This window comes from Pelmatolapia mariae, linkage group LG20 (assembly GCF_036321145.2).
Source record: "Pelmatolapia mariae isolate MD_Pm_ZW linkage group LG20, Pm_UMD_F_2, whole genome shotgun sequence".
Lineage (NCBI taxonomy): Eukaryota > Metazoa > Chordata > Actinopteri > Cichliformes > Cichlidae > Pelmatolapia > Pelmatolapia mariae.
In genome coordinates, this window is record NC_086244.1 from 2,612,847 (window position 1) to 2,623,852 (window position 11,006).

The 11,006-nt window shown below is 44.4% G+C and overlaps 1 protein-coding gene across 2 annotated transcripts; it reads left to right on the forward strand.

The window, feature by feature from the left end:
• Positions 1-704: 704 nt before the first annotated feature.
• On the forward strand, positions 705-10,909 carry rfc2 (replication factor C (activator 1) 2). 2 transcript variants are annotated; one of them, XR_010091952.1, is made up of 7 exons: positions 705-999; positions 3,213-3,318; positions 3,391-3,492; positions 5,067-5,325; positions 5,408-5,668; positions 9,463-10,027; positions 10,473-10,583. XR_010091952.1 is itself a non-coding variant. In XM_063464708.1 (6 exons), the coding sequence occupies exons 1-6, from the start codon at positions 765-767 to the stop codon at positions 10,581-10,583; spliced, it is 1,074 nt and encodes a 357-aa protein (XP_063320778.1). In that variant the 5' UTR covers positions 705-764; the 3' UTR covers positions 10,584-10,909. The 2 variants fall into 2 exon arrangements, 1 of the variants encoding a protein (XP_063320778.1); XM_063464708.1 differs by lacking the exon at positions 9,463-10,027 and having other exon boundaries at positions 10,473-10,909.
• The last annotated feature ends 97 nt before the right edge of the window (positions 10,910-11,006 follow it).

The following is an 11,006-nucleotide window of genomic DNA, read 5'->3' on the forward strand; positions in this document are numbered from 1 at the left end:
TAAACAACATAAAGACATGGATCCATTCTGCCTTGTGTCAACAGTTCAGACTTCTGCTGGTGGTATAATGGTGGTGGTGGTATTGGTGTAATTTTCCTGGAACACGTTTGGCCCATTAGAACCAACTTAAACTCCAGTGTACCTAATAATTGATACTGAGCATGAGTGTGCCTGTGTGTAAGGATATAACCCATTTCAAAACTACGTGCAGCCACTGAAAACAACGTGTAAATAATTTTCATGTAAAATAGCAAGAAAACGGTGGGAAATGTGCATTACTATTGTATTTTTTGTTTAAACAGAAGGAAAAAAACTGTCTTTGTCAAGCATGACAAGAAGGTCCTAAAATGTCAATAACAAAGGAGCAGGAATGAGTAAATGTTTAGTTAAAGCTATTAAAATGATGATTTAAATTGTTAACAATATAGTTCTGTTCTCAAATAATCGACTAATCGTTGCATTTTTAAAGTAAATCATTCATATTGGATTTTGAATAGACCCCCCCCCCCCCCCCCCCAAAAAAAAAATACAATTACATGTGCTTGAAAGAGTAAATAAATTCGTTTTTACGTGAAACGTTTTTTGTTTTTTATTGACATCTCGCGTTTATACTGTTGTGGATGTGAAACATCGCGAGGTTTTCCTTGGCCAATCACGACCTTCGCCCATAAACACTCAGCCAATGAGGAGTTGGTTTGCTGTGGCGCTGTTGTCAGGGAGGGAAACCTCCGTTCGCGGGCTGTCAGGGAGCAGAAACAGACATCATGGATGTGGAGATGGCGGAGACTGAGTGTAAGCAGAAACCCACAGAAACCGGACAGAAGGCGGACACGGAGGCCAGAGAGTCCTCGTCTAAAGGCTCCGGGAGCGCTTACGAGCTACCGTGGGTGGAGAAATACCGGCCGCTGAAGCTGAACGAGATTGTGGGAAACGAGGAGACGGTGAGCAGGCTGGAGGTCTTCGCCAGAGAGGGAAACGTCCCCAACATAATCATCGCAGGTCAGTGAGGACTTTTACACGGTTAGGACTTCTCATGCACAGGGTTGGAACACTTAGAGGGTTACGTGCTCCCCAGGCTGCCGCTTGGCTAGAGATTAATTTACAGGAAGCCTGTATGGAGAAGAACAGTACAGCTACTTCGAGGAAGAACTAAGTTACCAAAAGTTTGATTACCTGCTGAGAAACTCCTAAATGACTTTTGTACCTACAGGAAAAAAAGCACATTTTCAGAGTTGAGAAGCACAACTTTTTTATGATGGAAATTTGACCATCATTTTACCAAAATGTAATGCAACATTACAGATCTCTGACACATGGTGTTATGTTCCTCATCGGTTTACTTTAAAGATCACGTGCCGTTTATCACGCTTTCTTTGACTGAGCTCAGTCACACACAACTTAAAAAACTAGATCCCAAATACAGCTGTGCATCCAATCATCAGAAGTATGACTATCAGGGTCATTTAGGGCTTTTCATTTCTTTGACCTTTTCTTTTTCCAAGATGAAGGGGAGAGCTGTCTTTCAGTAATTTGTAAACAACTGCAGTTTCGAGGTTGTAAGGTTGGACAAATGCGCGTAGGTAAAGTTATTTAGATGTGTCTGGAGGAAAACCTAAACTTTTCCCCTCAGATGCAAGGAAATTCGTTAGGATGTTCTGGAACAACTCAGGACCAGTCGTGGCCCAACACTACCATGAGCTGGAGACTGCTGGACCACCAGTGTCACTGTCCACAGTGAAGCCAGTTTTACATCTCCGTGGACTAAGATGACCAAGGAAGAAGCCCATAATCCAAAATCGACACCTTCAAGCTCACCTGAAATTTGCAGCTGCCCAGATGAACAAGCCAAATGCCTTCTGGAGAAGAGTTTCATGGTCAGAGGAGACAAAGATTGAGCTGTTTGGACTCGATGAAAGGAGGTATATTTGGAGGAGTAAATATGATGCTTGAAAACCCAAGAACACCGCACCAACTGTCAAGCCGTTAGTAATGGCAGCATCATGCTCTGGGACTGTTTTGCTGCCAGTGGTACTGGTACATTCCACAAAGGATGAAGGAGGATGACAATCTCCCAATTAGTCAGCTTGATCTCAAATCAAATCAATTAGATGGTTGAAACTAAGACATAGTTGTGTGTTTCAACAGGACAGTGATCCCAAACACACATCAAAAGTAGTTTTGGATAACATTAAACTTCCGGAATGGCCTTTCCAAAAGTCTGATCTCAACTCTCAGATTTTTGAACTACACGTAAAAGTTGGTTCTGGGGCCGGCAGTGTAGCTCACAGTGATGAGCAGGTGACCATGTGCCATATGGCTGAGGACGGCTGGCCCAGGTTCGAGTTCGAATCCGAACCCTTTGCTGCCTGTCTTCCCATCTCTCTCCTTCTGCTTTCCTGTCACTCTTCTGTGCAACTAGCTAATAAAGTCTGTATCAGGAAACTCACCAATTTACCACAGCGGTCAAATATCCAGTCAGTTATAACAGAAGCTAGTTGATGGCAACTAAAAGGATCAGGTCAAAGTGCAGCTTGCTAAGGAACATTTAACCAAATATTAGTCTGGGAATATTTCTATATATGAACCTGTGTGGATTAGAAAAATCCAAAATCCAATTTAAAAAACAAAAAAACAAGAATCGCGTGCTCACGCTTTAAAGTCATTAAAGATGTATGCTGTATAATCATTCCACTTTCAAAAAATAAATGTTAAAAGAAACGGTTTTAAAAAAAAAAAAAAAAAAAAATTGGTGACATTCATATCCATGAGGAGAGTGTACAGTACATAAGGACATCAGAAGACAGAAGGTAGCCAGTAAACCTGCATCCTTATAAAAACTGAGACCAATGAGACTGCAGCGTCACATCTAAAGACTAATTTTGCATGTAACGGGCATTTCTTAAAGTAACTAAATGAAGGAAAAACTGTTTTCCAAGTAAATGTTATCTTCTATGTGCTTTATTTTTACTTCAATTCATGGACATGTAGACTCACCCGAGGTCTGAAGCAGCTTAAGAGGCTTTGTGAGGTCACTTCAGGTTTAATTCTAGGTTTTATGAATGCGGTTCATCAGCTGGTAACTTTTGGAGCAGAGCTAACCAGCTCTGGACAAGCTTATTACCAAATAAGAGATCAGCAGGTATGACAGTCACCACCTACCACCAGGCAGATAATTAGGAAACCCTGGCTGAGTCATGCATGTTGTTATTCAGGTCCTCCTGGCACTGGAAAGACCACCAGCATCTTGTGTTTGGCCCGCGCTCTGCTGGGAACCTCGATGAAGGACGCTGTGCTGGAGCTGAACGCCTCCAACGACAGGTGAGGCGCCGCTCAGGATGACCTCTGGTTGTTTGGTGGACTGGGAGTTGACTGTAAGCTTTTTATCTGCAGGGGCATCGACGTGGTGAGGAACAAGATCAAGATGTTTGCTCAGCAGAAGGTCACACTGCCGAAAGGACGGCACAAGATCATCATTCTGGACGAAGCCGACAGGTAAGCAAGCCGTGCAGTGACTTTTTTAAATAAGGAAATTCCAATACTTCGGCTAAAACTTCAAGGTAACATGAAGTACGGAATAATGATAACAAGAAAGATCTGCTGGCGGTGCCCTCATCGGTCATGTTCACACTGAAAACCAGTTTTTGTCTTTTGGTCCCCATCTTTGTGAAAGCTCCAGAAAACATGCTTTGCTCCCACGAAAGCCAGTTACACAGAACGAGTCAAGCTTCAGTAGCACTGCATTGCCCAAAATGACGAAAGTCAACTGTTCTCTAAAAAAGCACAAAAAACCAACAAATCTCTAAGCCGAGGTCCTTTGGTTGTAAAGTCCGTTTGTGCAGAGTGCAAAACGACAAGCAAGTAAAACTTTACTGACATCACACACTTCATCAGAGGTGGAAAATCCCACCACTAGATGTCAGTACATTGCAGTCAACTGAGTTATTTTCTCATCCCTCCAAGTCTAGGGTGTGCTCCTGGCTACGGTGGCTGCTGTAGGACAAATCTGTTTTAGTCCGCCAAGAAATCAAAAACATTAAATCGATATCGTCCCATAACGGTGGGGACCGGCTTCTTCTGTTTGTGTCATAATATACATTTTGTACAACAACATATTTGAATAATATCAACACTAATAATTAAATAATAAATAAAAAACCAAAAAAAACATAAATAAATTTAAATATTCTGTAGGCTTTTTTACGTTTTAACCCCACGAGTCACCTGTAGCGAGCGTACTCCTGACAGCAAACTGACTCTGGACCAGGTCATCCCCAGAGGTTTTCCCCACCTGTACAGGCTGTCAGTCCACCGTTTACCTCGGCTGTCGATGCCGGGTCAGAAGTGTTCGTCTCTATTTACTCTAAGAGGCTGTAAATGTTTGTGAAAGGAGTCTGATACGGGTTGATGAGTCGGAGAAGCTCACTTGTGTCCGATGGCAGCGATACTGAGATGCTTCGTTGTGATGAACTTAGCTGCCAGTAACTGTTGCTGTTTTTGTTTCTGTTAACTGGTTTTAGTGAAACTTTCTTTGAAGTGGATCTAACATTGTTAAACTCGGACGCATGGTGAATAAACTTCATGCTATGTGAAAATCTAATCAAGCTGTTCATCAGAGTGAACTTAATATAAGCTGTAAATGAAAATAAAAAGTTTACATCAGTCACGGTGTAACTGATGAGTAGACGCAGCCGGACAACCTGCTCAGTTGTACCTGCCCTCCATCACATGTGACTCGGCAGCAGCTGTTTGACAGTAAAGACTAGAACAGAATAGAATTGAATAGAACAGAATAGAATAGCCCTTTATTGTCATTGTACATCTACAAAGAAATGATGGGTGCTCCACACTGTGCAGGAATAAACAACAAATAGGAGAAAAATATATAAGTAGTGCAAAGGACTTGATGTGAGTATAGAGTCTGTGTGTGAGTGGCCTGAGTGATGTGGGTTACCTCAGGCCGTGGGTGGGCAGGTGGGGGTGTAGGCGAAGCTGTTTGACAGTAAAACAGTCAGTCTTGTGTGAACACTGATTTGAGAGCAGTTTCTGTGGTGTTTCCATCCTCCCAGCATGACAGACGGAGCTCAGCAGGCACTGAGGAGGATCATGGAGATCTACTCGAAGACGACGCGCTTCGCTCTCGCCTGCAACGCCTCCGATAAGATCATCGAGCCGATCCAGTCCCGCTGCGCCGTGCTGCGCTACTCCAAACTGACCGACGGCCAGATCCTCGTCCGGCTGCAGGAAGTGGTGGAGAAAGAGCACCTCTCAGTGTCCGACGATGGACTGGAAGCCATCATCTTCACTGCGCAGGGAGACATGAGACAGGTGAGGGGCGGAGCTTAGTCAAGCGCTCATCCCAGAGGTTGAACATGGATTTTCTGAACCTGTTTTGGCCTTTTCTTTCCAGGCGCTGAACAATCTGCAGTCCACTCACTCCGGCTTTGGCTACATCAACAGCGAGAACGTGTTTAAGGTGTGCGACGAGCCCCACCCCCTGATGGTGAAAAGCATGCTGGGACACTGCGTGGACGGGAACATCGACGAGGCCTACAAAGTCGTGGAGCAGCTGTGGGCGCTGGGCTACTCTCCAGAGGACATCATCGGGAACATCTTCAGGGTCTGTAAGACCTACCAGATGGCCGAGTACCTGAAGCTGGAGTTCATCAAGGTGAGTTCATCAACGGCGCCGATAAAAATCAGCTGATCGTGACAACTTGTAAACCTCTGGTGGTCCCAGCACATGGCAGCTGCTCTGTGAAGGCAGATTATTATATCAGCACCAGCAGTTTATAAAAATAAGTAAAGCCCTTCACTCGTAGGCCGCCATTATTGTTTTCGGAAGTGAGTTCGTAGGCAGGTGTCGTTATCTGGACTCATTTAACCAAACATCGGGGATGAGCAGGTAAGCAGTCATTGTAGAACTACATTTATACATCACCACATTAATACAAGGACATTCCCGTGACAGCATGATGACTTTTGAGATTAAATATATAAACAGAATTTAAATATAGTGTATGTACAAGATATGAGTTGAGAGTGTAGTGCAGGTGTTCTGTTTTAGTATCAGGGGGGTCCAAATTCATGGGCTGCCTCCTCCTGAGGACACATTTGTAGACTGATTACGTCACAGCGACGCGCCGAAGGCTGTCCAAATTCGTAGACTCCTCCGATTGCAGCCGACAAATGCGTCCTCCTTTTCCCCGAATTTGAAGGATGGGTTGGGTGTCTCCTTCGTGGCCCACGATATCCCAGAATTCATAGCGCGGCCCAGCCAATTCCAGTTTTCAACAACGGCGACTGCTACTAAGTTTTAATATTACTCTTATTATTCTTTCTGGGTCACAAAATAAACTTTTAACATATTTTCAGGCGAGAATGTGGCTGTGTAAACTTCAAATATCTGCTCGGTTTATCAAGATATCGCATATTTGCAAAAGTGCTCCGACATTTTCGGAGACGTCTGTTACCCACCAGCTCGATTGCTGATCGGGAGCTCGAGGGTCACTGGAGACGCCGAGAACGGCAAACTCCCAGCATCATTTTCAGATCACCGCGGACTTTCGCTACTCAGGTTAAACGTAATATATAAGTCACTTAGATAACCTACAAATGTTATTGTTTGGCTTTTTCAGTGTTTTATTTGTTTTATTCCTGAGTAAATCGGTTTGGCTGAGATTAAAGTTACAGTTTTCACACAGCTGAATAAACGTCAAACAGAAAACTGATTAAACAGAAGTGTGAGACGGTCAAGAATTTAGACCAGTGTCCTGTTATATTTTAGATAGCAAGGAGCAGACAGCCGAGTTTATTAAACTCCACTGAGTCAGCGGTGACGCTAATCTGAAGGCTAGACCGTCAAATTTCACAGCCGTTTACTTCCGGCCTACCCGACCTTCTGAGGACCCGGCTAGAGCTGGGCGATATATCGAGTTTTTTTTTTTTTTTTTTTTTAAATATCGATATATTTTTATACGAGATATAAGATGTGACAATATCCTTTATATCGATATAGTCTATGTTACGTTATAATTATAGTTGCGGAGCCGCAAGTTTGCCTCTCTTTCGTCCACTTTTGTCTTTACGCAACGTTACTCGACCTCACCTCTCCTTCACTGAACACAACTCCCCCTCCTCCCCCATCGCTTCACCTGCAGGCAGCGAAAGGTGGACACGGCAAATCTCCGTTAACGAGTTACCGCGCATCGCCCCGTGCGTGGGGCTGGACGGCGTCAACGTGTTAACGAGCTAGCCACGCTAACGCCATGCACGGCCTGAAATCCTTTCATTTTCTCAAAAGTTGACAGTGCGCCTTTTGTATGAATTCTGGTTGTGCTTGATGACCGCGAACCGATTTTTATGCGCTACATAGCGCTCAGCAATCTGTCAAAAAAATGTTTTAGTTCGACTTTGGTAAGCTACGGAGCTGCACCGCTTGATGGATTGTCGGAGCATTACGGCTACCGAGGAGTCTCGCGGAGTAATACGTACTGTGCTTCAACGTAATATTACCGTACTGTGTGTGTATAAGGACCATAAATGGCACCTGTTCAGAGACATGGTTACAAAGAGGATTTCAAACTCCAGGCTGTCAGTCACGCAGTAGAAGTTGGGAACAGAGCAGCTGTGAAATCTGTCTGTTATTATGCTCAGCGTCTGTTAGTTTACATTTTGACTGCACAATTGTGAGCTTTTTGTTATGCACAAAACAACATAGTTTTCTTTTATTTATAGAGCATCATTATTTAATAAATGCTCATAATTTATTTTTGAGTAGTTTTTTTCATGTACATCTATGCTGTATGTTAATAAAAGTGCCTGTGTGACACCTGGGACACAGCTTTGACTAAGAACTCTTTTTGTTCTTACCTTATGGCTTTAAAAAAATATCGAGATATATATCTTATATCGCCATCCAGCTAAAAAATACCGAGATATGAATTTTGGGTCATATCGCCCAGCTCTGGACCCGGCCCACGTAGACTGCGAAGGCCGGGTCCTCAGGAGGATGCAGCCCATGAATTTGGACACAACCTCAGATATTAATGCTAACAGAAAAGTGTCTGATTGTGCTGCGAACAGGAAAAAAAGAAGTAAACATTTGTTAGTGATCAGGCAAACACAAACCCCTCAGACGCTCCTGCTCTCCCAGCAGAGAATCGTCCAGGAGTGATGACAGTCTTTTTCTGGAGAATTGATTGGTCAGTAGACGGTGATTTCATACCTGTTGGTCTGCAGTATAAGTTGCCATGGCGATTTACCCCATTAGGAAGTGAACCACCTTCGGAGTACAGAAACCCGAGAGTTAACCCTAATGTTACTTGGATACGGTGAAATCCTGCCGCGTGGAACAGATGCTGCTGACCCGTCACATTTTGTTTGAAAAGCTGACCCTGAGCGGGTCCTTCTGTCTGAACGAGCCTTTCTGTGGCCGCTTCCTCTTTTGGTGTAACTTCTGACTCAGCTTTCACTTAAACGCTCACGTTAAATCACTGAAATCTTTTACAGTTGAGTTCCTTTATTTCATCACGTTCATCGTTTACTCAAAGCATCCTTGGAGCGTCAGCAGGTTGCTCAGGACTCTGCGAGGTACTCGCGTGTCACAGTTACTAATTCACTGCACCAGCTCCTTGTTAACTTCAGAGTGGAACTCCAGATTCTGGAAGGTCCTGCACGGACGAGGACCAGCATACATCTGAGAACTTTTACATGCAAACATGCCCAGCGGGTCTGTGAGATCATGTGATCAGGGTCTGAGACGTTTGCTCAGAATAGTAGCAGAGGTCAGATTTATTAGTGTGATGTGAAGGAAACCACAGTGTGCATCTGACGGCGAGGTCACGTTTTTATGTTTAACCACCCTCACTCAGAGGAAACGCCTCACTCATTGCTTTTTCTTCCTCCTCTGATGTTTGTGTTTCAGGTTCTTGAGGCTTCTGCTTATTTCTTATTTTTAAGCACTGTAGGCAATGAACTGAAACCAACTTTTAACCAAAGGTTTCTTCCGCAACAGAACAGGAAGTAAAGTCTCACGCTGCTATACAAAGATCCCTGTTAGAGCACCAGATGTGACTGAATTTCCCTCCTGAGTCACCTGACGGGGAAATCCCCTGCTGACTGGATGGATGGAGGAGTCACCCGCGGGGGACTGTCAGCGCTGTTCACACACTCTGGAGGTTTTCTGTTAACTAGGAAACGGGGACGGGACTCAGAGCTGCTTCTCTTTGCAAGGCTGACTTTTAATATGCAAATCTTTGTCAGACTGTGACCGTGAGCGGCACCCAGGCATAAGTCAGCGGCTGCTAAGCCACGCCCATGCAGGATGTGATTACTCAGTGCTCCGGTAGAGCAGTTGAATGTCGGTTTACTCTCACTGGGCTCACGTACCGCTGTTTATTTTCTAAATTTAAATTACTGTCAACTGTGCTGGTTCGAGCAGTTGTCATCTGCTTTCCTTTTCAGCTTCCTGTCACGCGGAGAAACAGGAAGGACGATGCTGCTGTCTGCTGGGTTGCTGCCTTGGGCGGACGGTGGCCACTTGCGTACATCTGAGCGCTCAGGAAATATGAATAATAACTGAGGAGCAGTTCTACTGATGGCTACTGATTAAAGGAAAGCTTAAACAAAGTGCTGAACATCATTGGTGGACCGCTGCAGTAGTACCACAGGACAGGCTGACAGAGACGCCCTCCCCGGTGCCGTTACAGATCTGGATGTTTTAGGTTTTCGTAGTGGGGAATTTTCCTGAACTTTCTGAGCTCAGGCACCCAAACATTGATTTTTACCTGGATCCACAGCCACCTCCTTCTCCGGAAACTCATTCCAGCTGCACGCTTCCATGATTTATTTATGTTGTCCTGTTCTGAGGTGAGGACGGGAACAGATCGAGGAGTGAAACAGCTTCACCGTGACCGACCGTCTGCATCCATCAGTCCCACTCATCAGCTCGTGAGCACTTTATGGTGTCGTTTCGGTCTGCCGGAGCATGAAGTCGAGCACTGCAGCAGCTTTAAGCTTCAAGCTACTGGTCAGTCTGAGCTGGAAGAGCTCAAGTGTTGAAATCTGCTTTGTAGAAATCCCTGTGTTTACTTTTTATTCTAAATAATTTCTTGAAGCAAGTCTTGGCTTCAGAGCTCACGGATCCTTGTACATTTTAATTTCACTGGGTGTATTTTCAGGCTACTTTGAGTTGCTTTTATATTTTTTTGTGGGAAACATCTGAAGTTATTAAAATACAAACCAACTTTACCAGGTCAGATGTGTGACTGAAGTAAAAACTGTTGGTAATCTGAGTATTGTGACTGTGTGATTCTTCAGTTACAATACTCAAAGGTAACTTCATTTAAACTCTGTCTCATTTCTGACCGTCTGAGTCGAGCAGGCGTGCAGTTTCGCGCTTCCCAAAAGTTTCAGCTGTTCCTTTAACGACTTTACACGCAGATTCGTCCCATCTCATTGTTTCTCTGTTGCAGGAGATCGGCTACACCCACATGCGGATAGCTGAAGGTGTGAACTCCCTGCTGCAGATGGCTGGTCTGCTCGCACGGCTCTGCAGCAAGACGGCGCCCGCCGCTGCCAGCTAAACCCCAGCGAACCGCCGAGCGCGTCAAAGCTGCCCGCTCAGTATCAGACTTGTTCACTGCTGACAGAGTCAAGACTGTAACAGCACGTCACTCATTCCTGCAAAATAATGTAAAGAAACTTAAAGCTGCATCATTGGATTAAATGTCCATCGGTCAGGGTTTGTCTTCTGCTGCTTTCTGGTTTTTAGCCGTGAAAAAAGTTTTAAATTCAAACCTCAAAAGCTGTTAAAAATATTTGCTGCTGTGTTGTGTTGTTTTGTGTTGCTGACCAACAGAAGTGTTTTGTATGCTTTGAGATCTTTGAGAAAATAAAGGTGGGACTGTTGTGAAGGTAAACATGATATCACTGGTACTTATTTGAACCTGTAGGGTCTACCTTACAATATAAAGCGCCTTGAGGCGACTGTTGTTGTGATTTGGCGC

What these genes read in the sequence shown, in the direction of transcription:
- rfc2 (XM_063464708.1), top strand. Translation starts at nt 765, where the DNA reads ATGGATGTGGAGATGGCGGAGACTGAGTGTAAGCAGAAACCCACAGAA. An exon ending in CCCCAACATAATCATCGCAG is followed by an intron (nt 1,000 to 3,212) that starts GTCAGTGAGGAC and finishes GTTGTTATTCAG; the next exon opens with GTCCTCCTGGCACTGGAAAG. An exon ending in ATTCTGGACGAAGCCGACAG is followed by an intron (nt 3,493 to 5,066) that starts GTAAGCAAGCCG and finishes CCATCCTCCCAG; the next exon opens with CATGACAGACGGAGCTCAGC.